General features: G+C 36.9%; 1 protein-coding gene across 2 annotated transcripts in view; it reads left to right on the top strand.

Moving 5' to 3' along the window:
* The window catches only part of LOC125651001 (cartilage oligomeric matrix protein-like), a 40926-nt gene extending 19089 nt beyond the window's left edge, over window positions 1-21837 (top strand). For both annotated transcript variants that reach the window (XM_048879601.2, XM_056167022.1), the window contains 14 exons: window positions 1197-1346; window positions 2911-3015; window positions 3509-3616; window positions 3694-3862; window positions 4922-5040; window positions 6316-6368; window positions 10326-10411; window positions 10773-10868; window positions 15164-15342; window positions 15451-15499; window positions 15605-15876; window positions 18391-18488; window positions 18580-18719; window positions 20770-21837. In XM_048879601.2, coding sequence (XP_048735558.2) covers window positions 1197-1346; window positions 2911-3015; window positions 3509-3616; window positions 3694-3862; window positions 4922-5040; window positions 6316-6368; window positions 10326-10411; window positions 10773-10868; window positions 15164-15342; window positions 15451-15499; window positions 15605-15876; window positions 18391-18488; window positions 18580-18719; window positions 20770-20873 — 1728 coding nt within the window. In that variant the 3' untranslated portion in view covers window positions 20874-21837. The remainder of the gene's footprint in view (window positions 1-1196; window positions 1347-2910; window positions 3016-3508; window positions 3617-3693; window positions 3863-4921; window positions 5041-6315; window positions 6369-10325; window positions 10412-10772; window positions 10869-15163; window positions 15343-15450; window positions 15500-15604; window positions 15877-18390; window positions 18489-18579; window positions 18720-20769) is intronic.
* The last annotated feature ends 492 nt before the right edge of the window (window positions 21838-22329 follow it).

Raw genomic sequence — 22329 nt, 5'->3', positions numbered from 1 at the left:
ATCCACTACAGGGATCGTTTGTTTGTGGGGAGTGTTTTGTTGACTATTATATCCACTATAGGGATCGTTTGTTTGTGGGGAGTGTTTTGATGATTATTTATCCACTACAGGGATCGTTTGTTTGTGGGGATTGTTTTGATGACTATTCTATCCACTACAGGGATTGTTTGTTTGTGGGGAGTGTTTTGGTGACTATTTATTCACTACAGGGATCGTTTGTTTGTGGGGAGTGTTTAATGACTATCTATCCACTACAGGGATCGTTTGTATGTGGGGAGTGTTTTGATGACTATTTTATCCACTACAGGGATCCTTTATTTGTGGGTAGTGTTTTGATGACTATTCTATTCACTACAGGGATCGTTTATTTGTGGGAAGTGTTTGGTGACTATTTATCCATTACAGGAATCCTTTATTTGTGGGGAGTGTTTGGTGACTATTTATCCATTACAGGAATCCTTTATTTGTGGGGAGTGTTTGGTGACTATTTATCCACTACAGGGATTCTTTATTTGTGGGGAATGTTTTGGTGACTATTCTGTCCACTACAGGGATCCTTTATTTGTGGGGAGTGTTTGGTGACTATTTATCCACTACAGGGATCGTTTGTTTGTGGGGAGTGTTTTGGTGACTATTTATCCACTACAGGGATCGTTTGTTTGTGGGGAGTGTTTTGGTGACTATTATATCCACTATAGGGATCGTTTGTTTGTGGGGAGTGTTTTGATGATTATTTATCCACTACAGGGATCGTTTGTTTGTGGGGATTGTTTTGATGACTATTCTATCCACTACAGGGATTGTTTGTTTGTGGAGAGTGTTTTGATGACTGTTTATCCACTACAAGGATCGTGTTTTTTTGTGGGGATTGTTTTGATGACTATTCTATCCATTACAGGGATCGTTTGTTTGTGGGGAGTGTTTTGATGACTATTATATCCACTATAGGGATTGTTTGTTTGTGGGGACTGTTTAATGACTATTTATCCTCTACAGCGATCCTTTATTTGTGGGGAGTGTTTTGATGACTATTCTGTCCACTACAGGGATCCTTTATTTGTGGGGAGAGTTTTGATGACTATTCTATCCACTACAGCGATCCTTTATTTGTGGGGAGTGTTTTGATGACTATTCTATCCACTACAGGGATCTTTTATTTATGGGGAGTGTTTTGATGACTATTCTGTCCACTACAGGGATCCTTTATTTGTGGGGAGTGTTTTGATGACTTTACCGGGAACCAAACAGTGGGGTGTGAGGAGATAAAGACTTTATGTCCAGACGGAGTGTCGGAATGTCACAAACACGCACTCTGTATCATCGGGGTATCCGGGTACGACTGTCAGGTGAGTTAGAATAATAAGTAGTCTTAAAATAGTACGACTGTCAGGTGAGTTAGTGATGATTAGTAGTCTTAAAATAGTACGACTGTCAGGTGAGTTAGTAATAATTAGTAGTCTTAAAATAGTACGACTGTCAGGTGAGTTAGTAATAATTAGTAGTCTTAAAATAGTACGACTGTCAGGTGAGTTAGTGATAATTAGTAGTCTTAAAATAGTACGACTGTCAGGTGAGTTAGTAATAATTAGTAGTCTTAAAATAGTACGACTGTCAGGTGAGTTAGTAATAATTAGTAGTCTTAAAATAGTACGACTGTCAGGTGAGTTAGTGATAATTAGTAGTCTTAAAATAGTACGACTGTCAGGTGAGTTAGTAATAATTAGTAGTCTTAAAATAGTACGACTGTCAGGTGAGTTAGAATAATTAGTAGTCTTAAAATAGTACGACTGTCAGGTGAGTTAGTAATAATTAGTAGTCTTAAAATAGTACGACTGTCAGGTGAGTTAGTGATAATTAGTAGTCTTAAAATAGTACGACTGTCGGGTGAGTTAGTAATAATTAGTAGTCTTAAAATAGTACGACTGTCGGGTGAGTTAGTAATAATTAGTAGTCTTAAAATAGTACGACTGTCGGGTGAGTTAGTAATAAGTAGTAGTCTTAAAATAGTACGACTGTCGGGTGAGTTAGTAATAATTAGTAGTCTTAAAATAGTACGACTGTCGGGTGAGTTAGAATAATTAGTAGTCTTAAAATAGTACGACTGTCGGGTGAGTTAGTAATAATTAGTAGTCTTAAAATAGTACGACTGTCAGGTGAGTTAGTGATAATTAGTAGTCTTAAAATAGTACGACTGTCAGGTGAGTTAGTGATAATTAGTAGTCTTAAAATAGTACGACTGTCAGGTGAGTTAGTGATAATTAGTAGTCTTAAAATAGTACGACTGTCAGGTGAGTTAGTAATAATTAGTAGTCTTAAAATAGTACGACTGTCAGGTGAGTTAGTGATAATTAGTAGTCTTAAAATAGTACGACTGTCAGGTGAGTTAGTGATAATTAGTAGTCTTAAAATAGTACGACTGTCAGGTGAGTTAGTAATAATTAGTAGTCTTAAAATAGTACGACTGTCAGGTGAGTTAGTAATAATTAGTAGTCTTAAAATAGTACGACTGTCAGGTGAGTTAGTGATAATTAGTAGTCTTAAAATAGTACGACTGTCAGGTGAGTTAGTGATAATTAGTAGTCTTAAAATAGTACGACTGTCAGGTGAGTTAGTAATAATTAGTAGTCTTAAAATAGTACGACTGTCAGGTGAGTTAGTGATAATTAGTAGTCTTAAAATAGTACGACTGTCAGGTGAGTTAGTGATAATTAGTAGTCTTAAAATAGTACGACTGTCAGGTGAGTTAGTGATAATTAGTAGTCTTAAAATAGTACGACTGTCAGGTGAGTTAGTAATAATTACTAGTCTTAAAATACATATCACAATGTTCCATATCATATTCCAAGATTTCCTCTATCTTACTGTTCTTCGGATGTTCAATTTCTCTTTTAAACTTTTTGAAATTTACAGTGTAGAATTGGATACGCTGGCAACGGGAATTATTGTGCCAAAGATAACGATCTGGATGGTATGCCGAATATTGAACTTCGTTGTAAAGATTTCAGGTGTTCCAGGGTAAGTAACTGACGAAGAAGTGATTTCTACTCGAACTTATATTAGAAAGAAAGGCTGGTGATTGTGATAGCCTGGTTCCCTGTTCCAGCTACATGTATGCTCCGCGTCGCAAGGGTCAGGTGAACTTCCATCGATCCAGGGCAGAATCGCTCTGAATCTTCTGCGCATGCGTATTCAAAATTTGAAAAATGTTCATATTCATTCTGACTGCATAGTTTTGTGCATAGAATGTTTCACTCTTCGAGCAAAATATACACACCACAACGAATACTTTTTCCGTAAACTGCTTTCCAAATTATTTAGTTCACTACTTGAAAACTTCTATACTATCGAAAACTCCAACATCTTCAAATGAAACTATTCCAGAATGCTAGACTGCTGCGCGAGTATTAACCAATCGGAACACATGATCGATTGTAATTCACCTGGCTCTACTGTCTTTAGTCAGGGAACCAGGCTAGAGATTTCATTTAATACTGAGTCTTTTTTTAAGGATAATTGCCGAGATGTTCCAAATAGCGGCCAGGAGGATGTGGACCTGGATGGGATCGGGGACGCCTGCGACGAAGACATCGATGATGACGGAATCGTTAATAATCCAGTAAATGAAGAAAAAATTAAATCTATTTCGATGTGTATAATTGTTGGTTCACTAATGACATATACGTCATATTTTAGGACAATTGTCCCTATGTAGCGAATATTAACCAAGAGGATTCTGACGTGGGTGAGAAGGACAAACTAGGAGATGCGTGCGATAATTGTCCGAGCGTCCCTAACACTGAGCAAGTGGACACGGACAAAGATGGACTTGGCGATGCATGTGATCCAGACATCGATAATGACGGTTAGTGGATTCTAATTCAATTAAGAAATCAATTTCAATTTAGAAAATACACTTGAGAGTATGAATTGCGACGCTTCACTCTGACAAAGGGGCCTCCGTGGCCTAGTGGTTAGAGCACCGCGCTCAAAATCACACGACCTCTCACCTCTGTCGGCGCGGGTTCGAATCCCGTAAGTGATAAAGTTTCTCAGTTTATTTTCGGAAGGTCGGTGGTCTCTTCCCAGGTACATTGTATCTGGGTTCTTTCTTCCACCAATAAAAATTGGGCACCACCAGATAACTAAAAAATTGTTGAGTGTGGTGTAAAACATCAATCAATCAATCAATCACGCTGACATACTTCATACTTAGCGCTAATGGTTCAGGAAATGAAATGCCTGCTGAAAGGTGAAGATAACGAACAGTGATCAATCTCAGAAATCCCATAAGCAAAACATAATGGATAGTTGGGTAAACACGGACCCCTGGACACACCAGAGGTGGAATCAGACAAACACGGACCCCTGGACACACCAGAGGTGCATGAAGCGTTGCAGTTCATACCCTGAAATCTTTTTTAAAATGAAATTGATTTCTTGTATTTACTTCTACTTTTACACCTGTCGGAATTTCCAGCCATTAAAATAGAAGTACATGTATCACATCAATCAAGAATCGGAGCGCTATCTTCACAACTGCAACGCATTCATGAGTTATAACAATTTGTGGAAATATCAAAAGCAGAAATATATACAACATTGAATATGTCAAGCTTAATGAAATTAGAATGAAGCTTTTCGATAAGAGTTGGGACAGGTAAGGTAACAGGGAGTGGGGGGAGGGAGATGGGTGAAAGGAGGAAAGAAAACGAAGGGAGACGAAATACAGGGGAAGTAAGAAGGGAGAAATGGAGAGGAGAAAAAGATTATTCCTCTATTAACCCTAACCCTTGGTTAAACAGTAGATACGTGCAATACCGTATAGAAAATCATTTAAAACATTTCGCACAGAACACACTTAGAACAACTATAACTCGCAGTTTTTTTATCTCCTATTATGTATATGTGAAGATTTCTGTAGGACTTTTGAACGAGAATGACAATTGTCCTAGAGTGGTCAACCCAGGCCAAGAAGATGGGGACGATGACGGCGTGGGCGATCTGTGTGACAACTGTCCGTTCTTGGCCAACAAAGTACAGGTAACATATTAGTAATATTACAGTACAGTACAGGTAAATATTAGTGATATCACAACAAAGTACAGGTAACATATTAGTATTATTACAGTACAGTACAGGTAAATATTAGTGATATCACAACAAAGTACAGGTAACATATTAGTAATATTACAGTACAGTACAGGTAAATATTAGTGATATCACAACAAAGTACAGGTAATATATTAGTAATATTACAGTACAGTACAGGTAATATATTAGTATTATTACAGTACAGTACAGGTAAATATTAGTGATATCACAACAAAGTACAGGTAACATATTAGTATTATTACAGTACAGTACAGGTAAATATTAGTGATATCACAACAAAGTACAGGTAACATATTAGTAATATTACAGTACAGTACAGGTAAATATTAGTGATATCACAACAAAGTACAGGTAATATATTAGTAATATTACAGTACAGTACAGGTAATATATTAGTATTATTACAGTACAGTACAGGTAAATATTAGTGATATCACAACAAAGTACAGGTAACATATTAGTAATATTACAGTACAGTACAGGTAAATATTAGTGATATCACAACAAAGTACAGGTAACATATTAGTAATATTACAGTACAGTACAGGTAAATATTAGTGATATCACAACAAAGTACAGGTAATATATTAGTAATATCACAACAAAGTACAGGTAACATATTAGTAATATCACAACAAAGCACAGGTAACATATTAGTAATATTACAGTACAGTACAGGTAAATATTAGTGATATCACAACAAAGTACAGGTAATATATTAGTATTATTACAGTACAGTACAGGTAAATATTAGTGATATCACAACAAAGTACAGGTAACATATTAGTAATATTACAGTACAGTACAGGTAAATATTAGTGATATCACAACAAAGTACAGGTAACATATTAGTATTATTACAGTACAGTACAGGTAAATATTAGTGATATCACAACAAAGTACAGGTAACATATTAGTAATATTACAGTACAGTACAGGTAAATATTAGTGATATCACAACAAAGTACAGGTAACATATTAGTAATATCACAACAAAGTACAGGTAATATATTAGTAATATTACAGTACAGTACAGGTAAATATTAGTGATATCACAACAAAGTACAGGTAACATATCCTTATCACAACAAAGTACAGGTAACATATTAGTAATATTACATTGTCCATACAGATTGTACATACATTTTAAAACAGTGTTAACATGAAAACAAAACTGAACCCGTGGCTCTCATTTGTTTGCAGAACGATTCCGATCATGATTTTATTGGCGATCTCTGCGACACAAACGAAGACGAGTAAGTTTCTAAAGCATATGTTATATTGTTAATTATTTTCTGTTTCATGTTATTCTAGTACAGCTGTAGTGTTGTCAAACGTGCTTATAGGACAGTGCTAGGAACAATATAGTACACTGCTAGGAACAATATAGCGCACTGCTAGGAACAATATAGCGCACTGCTAGGAACAATATAGCACAGTACTAGGAACAATATAGTACACTACTAGGAACAATATAGCACAGTACTAGGAACAATATAGCACAGTGCTAGGAACAATATAGCACAGTGCTAGGAACAATATAGCGCACTGCAAGGAACAATACAGCACACTGCTAGGAACAATATAGCACAGTACTAGGAACAATATAGCACACTGTTAGGAACAATATAGCGCACTGCTAGGAACAATATAGTGCACTGTTAGGAACAATATAGCACAGTACTAGGAATAATATAGCGTACTGCTAGGAACAATATAGCGCACTGTTAGGAACAATATAGCGCACTGTTAGGAACAATATAGCGCACTGTTAGGAACAATATAGCGCACAGTACTAGGAACAATATAGCGCAGTACTAGGAACAATATAGTACACTGCTAGGAACAATATAGTGTACTGCTAGGAACAATATAGCGCACTGCTAGGAACAATATAGCGCACTGCTAGGAACAATATAGCACAGTGCTAGGAACAATATAGCACAGTGCTAGGAACAATATAGCTCACTGCTAGGAACAATATAGCACACTGCTAGGAACAATATAGCACACTGCTAGGAACAATATAGCACACTGCTAGGAACAATATAGCACACTGCTAGGAACAATATAGCACAGTGCTAGGAACAATATAGCTCACTGCTAGGAACAATATAGTACACTGCTAGGAACAATATAGCACAGTACTAGGAACAATATAGCGCACTGCTAGGAACAATATAGCTCACTGCTAGGAACAATATAGTACACTGCTAGGAACAATATAGCTCACTGCTAGGAACAATATAGCGCACTGCAAGGAACAATATAGCACAGTACTAGGAACAATATAGCGCACTGCTAGGAACAATATAGCGCACTGCAAGGAACAATATAGCACAGTGCTAGGAACAATATAGCTCACTGCTAGGAACAATATAGTACACTGCTAGGAACAATATAGCACAGTGCTAGGAACAATATAGCACACTGCTAGGAACAATATAGCACAGTGCTAGGAACAATATAGCACAGTGCTAGGAACAATATAGCGCACTGCTAGGAACAATATAGCACAGTGCTAGGAACAATATAGCTCACTGCTAGGAACAATATAGCACACTGCTAGAAACAATATAGTGCAGTGCTAGGAACAATATAGTGCACTGCTAGGAACAATATAGCACACTGCTAGGAACAATATAGCACACTGCTAGGAACAATATAGTACACTGCTAGAAACAATATAGTGTAGTGCTAGGAACAATATAGTGCACTGCTAGGAACAATATAGCACACTGCTAGGAACAATATAGCACACTGCTAGGAACAATATAGTGCACTGCTAGGAACAATATAGTGCACTGCTAGGAACAATATAGTGCACTGCTAGGAACAATATAGTACACTGCTAGAACAATATACCACACTGCTAGAACAATATAGTACACTGCTAGGAACAATATAGTGCACTGTTAGGAACAATATAGCACAGTACTAGGAACAATATAGTACACTGCTAGGAACAATATAGTGCACTGTTAGGAACAATATAGTACACTACTAGGAACAATATAGCACAGTGCTAGGAACAATATAGTACAGTACTAGGAACAATATAGCGCACTGCTAGGAACAATATAGTACAGTACTAGGAACAATATAGCACACTGTTAGGAACAATATAGCACAGTACTAGGAACAATATAGTACACTGCTAGGAACAATATAGTACACTGCTAGGAACAATATAGTACACTGCAAGGAACAATATAGCACACTGCTAGGAACAATATAGCACAGTACTAGAAACAATATAGCGCACTGCTAGGAACAATATAGCACAGTACTAGGAACAATATAGTACACTGCTAGGAACAATATAGTGCACTGCTAGGAACAATATAGCACAGTACTAGGAACAATATAGTACACTGCTAGGAACAATATAGCACAGTACTAGGAACAATATAGCACAGTACTAGGAACAATATAGTACACTACTAGGAACAATATAGCACAGTACTAGGAACAATATAGCACAGTACTAGGAACAATATAGTGCACTGCTAGGAACAATATAGTACACTGCTAGAACAATATACCACACTGCTAGAACAATATAGTACACTGCTAGGAACAATATAGTGCACTGCTAGAAACAATATAGCACAGTACTAGGAACAATATAGTGCACTGCTAGGAACAATATAGTACACTGCTAGGAACAATATAGTGCACTGCTAGGAACAATATAGCACAGTACTAGGAACAATATAGTGCACTGCTAGGAACAATATAGCACAGTACTAGGAACAATATAGCACACTGCTAGGAACAATATAGCACAGTACTAGGAACAATATAGCGCACTGCTAGGAACAATATAGCACAATACTAGGAACAATATAGCACACTGCTAGGAACAATATAGCGCACTGCTAGGAACAAACAATTTTGATTTGTTGTAAAGGTAGTTTGTTATATCCAGTAAGTTCATGATAGGTTTCAAACTACAGGGAATGAAAATAAAATTACTTCGCGGGAATTCATTATAAGCGTGTTTGGTGTAATCGTGTCTTACTGTACAGTGAACAGAATCACTCTATGTATTTTCCTATCCCCATGCAGGGACAATGACTGTAAGCGTGAATTCATTATAAATGCATTCTGTGTAACAGTGTTTTACTGTAAGTGTGAATTCATTATAAGTCTTCTCGGTGTAGCCGTGTTTTACTGTAAGCGTGAATTCATTATAAATCTTCTCGGTGTAACAGTGTTCTACTGTAAGCGTGAATTCATTATAAATCTTCTCAGTGTAACAGTGTTTTACTGTAAGCGTGAATTCAATATAAATCTTCTCGGTGTAACAGTGTTTTACTGTAAGCGTGAATTCAATATAAATCTTCTCGGTGTAACAGTGTTTTACTGTAAGCGTGAATTCATTATAAATCTTCTCGGTGTAACCGTGTTTTACTGTAAGTGTGAATTCATTATAAATCTTCTCGGTGTAACCGTGTTTTACTGTAAGCGTGAATTCATTATAAATCTTCTCGGTGTAACCGTGTTTTACTGTAAGCGTGAATTCATTATAAATCTTCTCGGTGTAACCGTGTTTTACTGTAAGCGTGAATTCATTATAAATCTTCTCGGTGTAACCGTGTTTTACTGTAAGTGTGAATTCGTTATAAATCTCGGTGTAACCGTGTTTTACTGTAAGCGTGAATTCATTATAAATCTTCTTGGTGTAACCGTGTTTTACTGTAAGCGTGAATTCATTATAAATCTTCTTGGTGTAACCGTGTTTTACTGTAAGTGTGAATTCGTTATAAATCTCGGTGTAACCGTGTTTTACTGTAAGCGTGAATTCATTATAAATCTTCTTGGTGTAACCGTGTTTTACTGTAAGTGTGAATTCGTTATAAATCTCGGTGTAACCGTGTTTTACTGTAAGCGTGAATTCATTATAAATCTTCTTGGTGTAACCGTGTTTTACTGTAAGCGTGAATTCATTATAAATCTTCTTGGTGTAACCGTGTTTTACTGTAAGCGTGAATTCATTATAAATCTTCTTGGTGTAACCGTGTTTTACTGTAAGCGTGAATTCATTATAAATCTTCTCGGTGTAACCGTGTTTTACTGTAAGTGTGAATTCGTTATAAATCTCGGTGTAACCGTGTTTTACTGTAAGTGTGAATTCGTTATAAATCTCGGTGTAACCGTGTTTTACTGTACAATGAACAGAATCACTATATGTATTTTTCTATCCCCAGGGACAATGACGGTATCCAGGACAACTATGACAACTGCGAATACATTCCTAATGCTGACCAGTTAGACACAGATAATGACAATATCGGTTTGTCTTTCTTTAGGTGGTACAATGTATTAAGTTTAATTTTAGTGAGATGTATTAGGAAAAGAGAGGTTCAAATGATATCTAAAGGAAGTGGATTCAACCCATCTTCCTAGTCGAGCGTAAAAATGATTCTCCTTAAAAATATCATTCTGTAAAGAAATTATAGCAATCAATATAATGGTTATCACCCTTATTAGGGAAACATCGTACCTTAGTTAAGTATAGATTTTATGTCTATAGTATGATTTCATACTCAGTAGTTTTAAAACATCTCAAGATCCTGTCCTAAAGAAAATCAAACATTTTGCTTAATTGTGATATCGAAATTTATTGAAAGTCTTGACGTCGTTTCATTGCACAGGAAATGTTTGTGATGATGATGATGACGATGATGGGGTGAATGACGATGATGATAACTGTCCTCTGGTATCAAACTCAGACCAAACTGACACGGACGGTAAGACAATAATAATTAATCTACGTAACTCTTGTTCTATAAATAATGATTAAATTATCAGGGAAGTCTTGTTCTATAAATAATGATTTTATCAGGGAAGTCTTGTTCTATAAATAATGATTTTATCAGGGAAGTCTTGTTGATTGAACTACGTATCTCTTGTTCTATAAATAATAATTGAACTACGTAAGTCTTCTTCTATAAATAATTATTAAACTATACGTAACTCTTGTTCTATAAATAATTGAATTATCAGGGAAGTGTTATTCTATAAATAATAATTGAACTACGTAAGTTTTGTTCTACAAATAATAATTAAACTAATCCCGTGGGGATCCGGGTTAGAATATGTCCTCAGTACCCCCTTGCTTGTTGTAAGAGGCGACTAAATGGGGCGGTCCTTCGGATGAGACCGCAAAAACCGATGTCCCGTGTCACAGCAGGTGTGGCAAGATAAAGATCCCTCCCTGCTCAAAGACCATAAGCGCCGAACATAGGCTTAAATTTTGCAGTCCTTCACCGGCAGTGATGACGTCTCCATATGAGTGAAATATTCTCGAGAGGGATGTAAAATAATATTCAATCAATAATTAAACTACGTTAGTCTTGTTTTATGAATAATACATGTAATTAAACAATCAGGGAAGCCTTGTTGTATACATAATAATTTAACTACCAAGGTAAGTATTGTTCCATCAATGATAATTAAACTATCGAGGAATTCTTGTACTATAAATAATAATTAGACTATCGAGGTCCGCATTGTTCCATAGATAACAATCAAACTATAAGGTAAGCCTTATTCTATAAATGATAATTAAACTTTCGGGGTAAGTCTAGTTCTATAAATGATAATTAAACTATCGGGTAAGTCTTGTTCTATAAATGATAATTAAACTATCGGGTAAGTCTTGTTCCATAAATAAAATTAAACTATCAGGTAAGCCTTATTCTATAAATAGTAATTAAACTATCAGGTAAGCCTTATTCTATAAATAGTAATTAAACTTTCGGGGTAAGTCTTGTTCCATAGATAACAATCAAACTATCAGGTAAGCCTTATTCTATAAATAAAATTAAACTATCAGGTAAGCCTTATTCTATAAATAGTAATTAAACTTTCGGGGTAAGTCTTGTTCCATAGATAACAATCAAACTATCAGGTAAGCCTTATTCTATAAATAGTAATTAAACTTTCGGGGTAAGTCTTTTTCCATAAATGATAATAAAACTATCGGTTAAGTCCTCTTCTATAAATGATAATTAAACTATCGATTAAGTATTGTTCTATAAATAATAATCAAACTATTAGATAAGCCTTATTCTATAAATCAAAGTACTGAAAGTACTCATGGGAGTTGAACATTGTGGAAATTCAGTTAGAACAGATAGCACTGGAAGGGTAGGGGGATAAATGACTGAATATTATCATGATTTTAGATACAAATCAACTGTTGTTGTTTTTCAAAGCGTTACAACAGCAAACATGGATAATGGAAGGCCCATAGGCCACAACGCTCCTCGAGTAACTGAAGTCGTGTTGTTGTTTTCTAGAATTTCACCCCTTTATATTCTCATGAAAAATGTGACCACATATTATGGCCCAAACATTCAAATCAATATGGTTAGCAATGCCTTGCAGTTATGAAGAAGTTTTTTCCCCTGTTTATATACATTAAAGTTTAATCCTAGTTGTAGCTAATTCTAAGGATTCATTACTTGAAAAGGTAGTCCAATATGCTAAACTGTCACCTGAGTATACTACAGTCCTGTAGAGGATCAATGGAATGGTAAATAATTGTTTAATAACTCAAAATAAATGAAATGCAAAAAAATTAAAAATCGTCCGGCATCGGAGATGCACAAGCCGAGTTGCGCAAGGAATGGGCATAGAGGGAACCGGCAGAAAAGTTTGCAAGAATTATCAAGCAGGGAGCAAAATTTTGCGTACATAAATTTCAGCCGACTTAAATCCTTTGTGACCTTGACCTTTAACCCTTGACCAAAATCAATAGGTTTCTTTGTCTCATCAAGGGCGATAATCCATCTAAGTTTAATTGAGATCCTATAATTTGTTAAAAAATTATAGTGCAGAAAACAAAATTTTCTCCAAATTTCAGTCTATTTATAGCCAGTGACCTTGACCTTTGACCTAGTGACCCCAGAATCGATAGGCTTCCTGGTCTTACTGAGGGTGACAATCCATCTAAGTTTGATTGAGATCGTATGATTCGTTCAAGAGGTATGGTGCGGAAAACAAAATTTTCTCCAAATTTCAGTCTATTTATAGCCACTGTGACCTTGACCTTTGACCTAGTGACCCCAGAATCGATAGGCTTCCTCATCTTACTGAGGGTGACAATCCATCTAAGTTTGAATGAGATCCTATAATTTGCTCAAGAGCTATGTGCGGAAATGAAACGTTGATGCGTGCCCGCCTGCCCGCCCAAAGGCACTTCATCAGATCATAAGCCGAGTTCGACTTCATCGCAACTCCGCTAAAAATGAAACACTAGTCAAATAATGTTATTTATTGCCAAGGTATTTGGGATATTATACTGTGGCTCAAACAGGGGGTGAATGAACCTGACAGTATGGGAAGCATATAGTGGAATCAGACTTGTGATGCTGGAAATCTATAGTGATTAATAAACTATACATGTACAAGATCCATAACTATTTTTTTTCAGTTTTTGAGGGAGAATCCTCATGTCTCTTTCATCTGTAGACAAATAAACTGTAGACAAATAAACAATGTGTTTTGACCAGAGCAATTTCCAATCCTTTTTGCAGCATAAATTCAACATTGTGGCAACTGGGTTAAACTTTGATAGTGAAGTAATACATGGCAGCACCTTATCCCATGCTCTTAAAATTTCTGTTTGACACACACTCATGACATCCACTCAAACATTACAGAGTGCAGCAAAATCCCATTGTAATAGGGGATTCAAAATGGATAACTGGTACAAAATATGGTACATACTATTCGAAAAGGATAATGAATTTGACATATTGATGTTTTGGAAAAGGAAATTCTGACATCGGAGCTCTAAGCGTTTTCAAACATTGTCATTTGATAAAAGTGTTCTACATTTTTAAAAATAGAGATTAATATGTCTTTACATACATAGGTGAGAAAGTTTCCATTATTCCTAGCCGAGACATACCATGTATGCGCAAAAAATTCATAAACAAATATCAAAATACTCACGTAGAAAATGTGGACCTTACCGTCATCAAGCGCAGCGAAACACTCCATTTCGAGATTTTCGCCGACGAAAGCTCGGTAACAGTAATGAATAAGGTACACTCATTTTGTATCTATTTTGTGACTTTCTTTATTAAAAGGAACAGTTCTCTAATGTGTAACGTGCAATTACTACGTAATTCAATAACTTGAAGCATGAAGCAGTTTCACTTTGCAACCGGATATAAGAAATTTTATTTCGTATTCCGATCCCGATCGAAAGTTGTTGACTGGGAATGACGTGTTTTAATTCAATATACATGTAACATCAAGCATTTTTTTTTTATATCACATTAAAAAAACCCAAATATATACACATACACAATGTTGTAGAGTTATTTCTTGTAAATTTTCCGAGGTTTCGCACCATATTCGATATTTCGCGCCACGGTGTCAATAGGTCTTGTGTGCAGTTGTCGTTCGTTTCCCTATCAATGTTTATAGGTGACGCTGCGCTACAAACGACAATTTTCAACCTTATCTTTTATTTTTCTATGTATATCAGTATCAATTTGATCGAAATCTTGTATTCAAATTGATTTGAATACAATATCATTGCATTTACTTACATGTCAATTATCAATATTAGATTAATTCAGAAAAGTTACATGGATTATTTAATGGCGGATGTTTATAAAAGTTTATGTTGATTTACCTAGGAGTAAATCAGCTGACACAGAACCCCCGCTGACGACCACTATACAAATCAATACAAATTACTGCGCAGAAAAGTGCGTGATGACCCAGGGAGATTGAACATAGTTCAACTCCCAATAATAATTAAACTATCGGGTAAGTCATGGTCTATAAATGATAATTAAACTATCGGGTAAGTCTTGTTCCATAAATAAAATTAAACTATCAGGTGAGCCTTATTCTATAAATAATAATTAAACTATCGGGTAAGTCTTGTTCTATAAATAATAATTAAACTATCGGGTAAGTCATGGTCTATAAATGATAATTAAACTATCAGGTAAGTATTGTTCTATAACGGACGTTAACTTCCGGCTTGTACTTTATTTAATTTCGTGTCTCTTTACAGGTGATGGCTATGGTGATGCGTGTGTAGATGACATGGACGGTGACGGATATCTGGACGCGGAGGACGTTTGTCCGGAACATAAAGATATCCATTCCACGGACTTCCGGTCATTCCAGACGATCCTGTTGGATCCGGTTGGCGATTCCCAGATAGACCCAGAGTGGCTTATTCTAAATCAGGTATATAAATCCAGTACAACTGTATCTATTTCATTAATCCGAGAACAGTGAAGTTACTTGTGTGTTGGTACTAAATGGTCACGTAATCAAGAAAGACTCGTTTTGTAGGGAGCAGAGATTGTTCAGACGAAGAACAGCGACCCCGGGTTAGCCATCAGTTAGTATTTCAGTCTGGTATATTAAAGCATACTGTAGTACGGATATAACCACCCTTATTAGTAACAGTGAAATGTTTTCATATCATATCTGCACTTATCTTCAGGCAATACTTCTTTCGCTGGTGTAGACTTCAGTGGCACGTTCTTTGTGAATACAGAAGTGGATGATGACTATGCCGGATTTATATTCAGTTTTCAAGACAGTTCTAAATTTTATTGTATCATGTGGAAGAAGTCTGCGCAGACGTACTGGCATCCTACTCCATTTCGCGCCGTTGCAGAACCGGGTATTCAACTGAAGCTAGTAAATTCCAAAACCGGACCCGGCGAATACCTTAGGAATGCTTTATGGCACACAGGCGATACGAAAGACGAAGTATGATTGTTGAATTATTAGTATCACGTTATAGGGAAGTAGGATATACTAGTAAAGCATTGATTTTCAAACATCATATTCACTTAAAAATCAAATACTACTCTTGTGTACATTTCTAAAAAGGTATCAATAAAACAGCAATTTTCTGTGTCTGCAAAGGCAGGCGTGTGAGGTTTAAATACATGTAATAGATGCAAGGTGAAGATAACGAACAGTGATCAATCTCACAACTCCTATAAGCAATACAAAATAGATAGTTGGGCAAACACGGACCCCTGGACACACCAGAGGTGGGATCAGGTGCCTAGGAGGAGTAAGCATCCCCTGTTGACCGGTCACACCCGCCGTGAGCCCCATAACCTGATCAGGCAAACGGACTTATCCGCAGTCAAAATCAGTGTGCCAAGAACGGCTTAACAATCGGTATGAAACACGTCAGACAGCATTTGACCCAATGCGAGGTTGTATTGACGAACTAGATCGTTATAACGACCATAGAATTTGCGAAATGCTGACTTCAATCGAGACTGTTGAAATCCCTGTACCATCAACTTGTTTGTCAGTAGCTTACCTCGATTTAAAAACTGACTATACCCAGAACAAGCTCTTGCATATCTAATAAGTTGAGATATATAAACACCATATGCAGGTGATAATGGAATATTGCTACATAAATATGGGAAGTTGACGATGGAGAAGCTGAAATCATCCCGTTTGTCATACAGTTGAGTTGTCAGTTACGAATAGATAAATCTGTTTACAAGACTTTCGACCATATATATTCTTTGTCTTTGTTTGTAAGGCTCATTATTACAACTGTATTTTAAACGAACTTGGCATTAATTTCACGTTTGGTAATCGTACTTATACTCCAACTGCCCTTTCAAAAGAAGAAATTCTTCAAAAACCATGATTCAATTTTAGACACATTTAATATTCCAGTCAATGGGTCGAATGAATATGAGTTACCGTACCTATACTGAATTTCAAAACTACATAAAAACCCTTACAAACAAAGATACATTGCTGGATCGAGTAAGTGTTCTACCAAGCCCCTAGCTTTGCTCCTCATGAAAATATTAACAGCTGTGAAGGAGAAACTTCAAACTTACTGTACGACTACCAGAAGTGGTGTTAATCAAATGTGGATTCTAAAAAATTCTAAAGAACTTTTAGTAAACTTGAAATCGCAAAACTTTTTCCAAATCAATAACATCAAAACCTATGACTTTTCAACACTTTACACGACCATTCCTCACGATAAATTAAAGACTAGACTTTTTGACATCATAGACAGTTGCTTCTTCAACAAAAATGGAAAAAGGAAATGTTCATATCTAGTGATCAGTCATCCAAAAATTACTTTGTTAAACACCACTCTGATTCCACGCACAAGTACTCTGAAGTTGAAATAAAAAATATGCTAGAATTCCTCATTGACAAATCTTCGTGGTCTTTGGTGATCAGGTCTTCCAACAGTCTGTTGGAATTTCCATGGGTACGAATTGTGCTCCTTTGTTAGCTGACCTGTTTCTATATTCATATGAAGCAGGATTTATTCAAAACTTCTACGCGAAAAGAAAAAATATCTTGCTGTGGCCTTCAATTCGACATTTAGATATATCGACGACGTATCATCTATTAACAATAATAATTTTGATTCATATGTCGATTCGATATATCCCTGTGAGCTCAAAATAAAAGACACCACAGAGTCGTTCACTTCTGCTTCATACTTAGATATTTTATTGAAAGTAGACATTAACGGCAAACTAACAAATCAACTGTATGACAAACGGAATGATTTCAGCTTCTCCATCGTCAACCTCCCATATTTATGTAGCAATATTCCATTATCACCTGCATATAGTGTTTATATCTTTCAACTGATTCAATACGCAAGAGCTTGTTCTGCGTGTGGTCAGTTTTGTTGATGGTACAGGGGTTTCAACAGTTTCGATTGAAGTCAGCATTTCGAAAATTCTATGGTCGTTATAATGATCTTGTTCGTCAATACAACGTATCATTGGGTCAAATGCTGTCTGGCATGTTTCATACCGATTGTTAGACCGTTCTTGGCAAACTGATTTTGACTACGGATAACTCCGTTTACCTGATTAAGATATAGGGCTCACGGCGGGTGTGATCGATCGACAGGGGATGATTACTCCTCCTAGGCACCTGATCCCACCTCTGGTGTGTCCAGGGGTCTGTGTTTGCCCAACTATCTATTTTGTATTGTTTATGGGATTTATGAAATTGATCACTGTTCGTTATCTTCTCCGTTCTTTGAAAGTGAGGATTCATCCGATTGTCTGGTTCATTTCTTTTTTACGAAAGAAAACCGGAAGAGATGATTAGTTGACTAGGATAGGCTTAGCCACTCAAGTCACGTGACGTTAGACATTTGTCCAGAGTGAGACATGACAAGCGAATGACCCAGTTTGTGGCTAGCGAAGTTTGAGGATAAACATTTTCTTGATAATAGCGTATATTGACATTTGTTTTGACTAGGTCCAGCTTCTCTGGAAGGATCCCCGTAATGCTGGATGGAAGGAGAAGACAGCATATCGTTTGGAGCTGATTCACAGACCCTCTATGGGTCTCATCAGGTGTGCTGGACGATCAAAATATCCGTAGTATCCAGAACTCGCATTTCACATTCATTTCTTCAAAAGTTCAACTGTTTCTCTTTGTATTTAGGATTCTGTTATTTGAAGAAACCAGTTTAATGGCGGACTCCGGAAACGTATACGACGCCACTCTTCGTGGCGGGAAATTGGGCGTGTTTAGCTTCTCCCAAGAAGGCGTCATCTGGTCTGATCTGGTTTATCGGTGCAACGGTGAGTGCCCCATAATTAATGACACTCGCTAAACACAAACTTTTTTTTCCAAAATGAAGAGTAAATTTATGTTTTTATAAGTAAAATTAATACAGTTTACTGTTTGGAATGTCATTTAATCCCATGATTTCTCAATTAAGTCCAACAATTTACATAGAGTTATATAGCAATCTAATTAAAATCAGATCCTAGGATACGCTCACAATCGCTACTTACGCAGAGTATACGGCGCGGATCTAAGAAGTCTGATTTTAATTAGATTGAGTGATATAGGGAGGGGTGATATATTTCAACTTTTGTATTTATTACAACCAAACTAAGCCAAAATATATATACAACAACCCATGCATCCATTTTTTAACAGACGAACAAATTTCAGCTGGATAAGATGAATTGTTTCCTTGTCTTTCGTCCCATTTGAAACCTCGTCACTCACATTGATACGCCAGCAGCTGTAGGCGGAGTAACATAATTGTAGACCTATGATTGGTGATCAAGGTCGTATAATTGGGGACTCTATCGTGCCAACAACTGATGTGAAACGGAATATCAGAGTTTAAGATCCCATCCGAAAGACCTGCGGCTCCTATTTATAAATGCCGAGCGTTTGGCGAAGGGGTAGTCACTAATTTATACGCAGTTAGGTATGGGGAATATACGAGCGAGGCTCGATCTCACAACCTCCTGCTCATGAAGCATTTTTTTCTCTGTAACTAATTGGCTACTTTTGCAGTTTGAAAATCATTCTTTGTCAAACTGATAGCCAGTCGTTCATGCTCATAAGGTTTCTAAACATTTTGACCTCAGTTAAATCCAAGTTCTGATTCGAGCAAATGAAGTTAATTAAAGGGCGCTGTCATGATACACCGCCATGACTAACTTTAGCTAACTTCCGGCGAAGAAAGTAACGTGCATGTATACGCATTTCGTTTTATAGGTTGATTTACGCCCCCTTTTCACTCATATACGAAGTCACCAACTATAGGTGAAGTGCCAAATATTTAAACCAGTGCACGGTGCTGATGTTTAAACCAGTGCACGGTGCTGATGTTTAAACCAGTGCACGGTGCTGATGTTTAAACCAGTGCACGGTGCTGATGTTTAAACCAGTGCACGGTGCTGATGTTTAAACCAGTGCACGGTGCTGATGTTTAAACCAGTGCACGGTGCTGATGTTTAAACCAGTGCACGGTGCTGATGTTTAAACCAGTGCACGGTGCTGATGTTTAAACCAGTGCACGGTGCTGATGTTTAAACCAGTGCACGGTGCTGATGTTTAAACCAGTGCACGGTGCTGATGTTTAAACCAGTGCACGGTGCTGATGTTTAAACCAGTGCACGGTGCTGATGGCCGTAGCAATGGGAGTTATTTATCGCAATGACTAGCGTTGCTTGGTGAAGGAACAATTTATATACGTAAATATGTCTGACGCGGATCCAGGATGGAGAATTGAAACAAGGACCGAACGTTTACGAAACGACCACCCTGACCACTAGGCTATCGCTGTCGTTATGGTGAAATTATCCAGATCGACCGACCGAAGCTTTCGCCGATTATCATACATCACCACGTGACTTCGACACTAGTACACGTACAAATCAAATGAATCACGGTGGCTCAGAAGTTAAAGCCGGGGGGTCGTGGGTTCAAATCCTGCCCGTGATTTGGCTGCGTCAAAATATAGTTAGTGGCTGCTCTTTTGCCAAAAAGAACCGCCATTTCTACGGCCATGAGCGCCATTATAGGTCAAACTTTGTGGCCCTTCGCCAACAGCTGGTGACGTCTCTCTGAGTGAAAAATCCTCGAATGGGACGTAAAATCAACAAAGAAAATCAAGTTGATGAAATAAATTAAAAACGAATTTAATCTTATATTTAATTTATACATGCATATACTGGTGTAGAGTTTTCTTAATTACCAAAGATGGAAAGTTGAGAAGAGCTTTGGATGATCTTAAGATACTCCCTAAAATACCCGTTTATATGCATGTAAGTTTCATACTTATATGGGCATTTTATTATGGTTCTATACTGTCTTCGTACTTTGTAGATTATGTACCCAGGGGTTTGCTGAGGGAGGGGGCGGAGCCTCTAGAACCGATGGAAGGATTTCTGGAGGATTCTGGGATTTTCCCGTCTCTTAGGAGAAGATAACACGCGGTCTTCGATCTGTTCACACACGTTCCTGTCTCAAAACCGACTGAGTTGAGAATAAGAGACATATCTGTATTTCATTAAACAGAAGATTTACATTGGGTTATTTTTGCTATCTCTTATATGTTTGTATATTTCCTCTGATTGGTGACTCTGGCGATGAAATATGGTTTGATTCTGTAGACATGCTATCAGAGGTTTATAACAATATGTCCTTGTCTTTAAGTACTTGTGATTCATGTCTTTATAGTTTTGGTTTTTTTTCAAATTGGTTATCATTCAAGAGACTGGAGTGTCGAAGACTCTATTAACCGCCATTTCGTTGAAAAACTATTGAAAATATATCTGAAAACAAGACTTAAACAACACCATTAAGACTACTATGTCTCCTCGGACCAATACCAGATCTTGGTCATTAGATGCTTGCACCCTTAATAACATGACCGATGCTCTATCTGTAATGTTGTCGAATAGTGTGTACATAAAGTTCGCCAGTAACAGCCTGACCTGGAGGTTATAAAACTTTTTGAGTGCGTTTTCATACTCAAACTCAAATTCCGTGCTCTAAATCATACTCATACGTCAAAGTTATATAACTTTCATAGAATCATTCACATACTCAAATGGACATGTACATCCGAGTATGCTTTGGAGCTTGCGCAGAGTTGTACTCGTAACCTTAAAAGTCTGAAGATTTCCAATACCGGTGCTTGATTCCAGCATCAATTTCCGACTAGAGGACGTACTCAGTTTGAGAACGGTACTCAGCAGAGCTCATAATACGGAGCACAGAGTACGACTTTGAGTACGGTAAAAGTTTTATAACCTCCAGGCCAGGCTTGTCTCTGTGTTAAACATTGAGGTTTCTTGTAACAAACTTTTATATCATTTACTTTGAATTTAAAACATGATGCATTTGAATATTTTATGTATTATAAGTTTTGAATAAAGTACCCAGAATGTATTTTTATGATTAACTTCTTTTGCAGCCGTGACTGACTTTATACATATGCACAAAGGAATTTTGATATAGATGCAGGGTTGTGTTCAAGATCGTAGCGGCTACATAGAGCTAGATAGTGCTATGAAATTGAACACCTCGGCGAGCCCTTTTAATTCGTACAGCACGTTCAATAGACCTAGATATCTAGACTAACAGCTAGGCTAAACGCTACAATTTTGAACGAAACCTAGGTCTATTGTACGCACTGTAAGAATGGACGCTTGTTATCCCTGCGTAGGGCTAGCCTAGCTGTTCGTTCAATTGTAGAGCACTACGTAGCCGCTACGATCTTGAAAGCAGTACATACTACATTTTTCTGTAATTCGAATTGTATCTCATGTAAACGAAAATGGCTGTGCCGGGAATTGCATAGATGTCTTATGTTAAAGGGTTGACAACTTATGTTAAAAGGTTGACAACTTATGTTAAAGAGTAGACAACTTATGTTAAAGG

Source organism: Ostrea edulis, chromosome 5 (assembly GCF_947568905.1).
Source record: "Ostrea edulis chromosome 5, xbOstEdul1.1, whole genome shotgun sequence".
NCBI classification, from domain to species: domain Eukaryota; kingdom Metazoa; phylum Mollusca; class Bivalvia; order Ostreida; family Ostreidae; genus Ostrea; species Ostrea edulis.
Note: the sequence above shows the minus strand (reverse complement) of the source record. Positions and strands in the feature narration are given on the sequence as shown.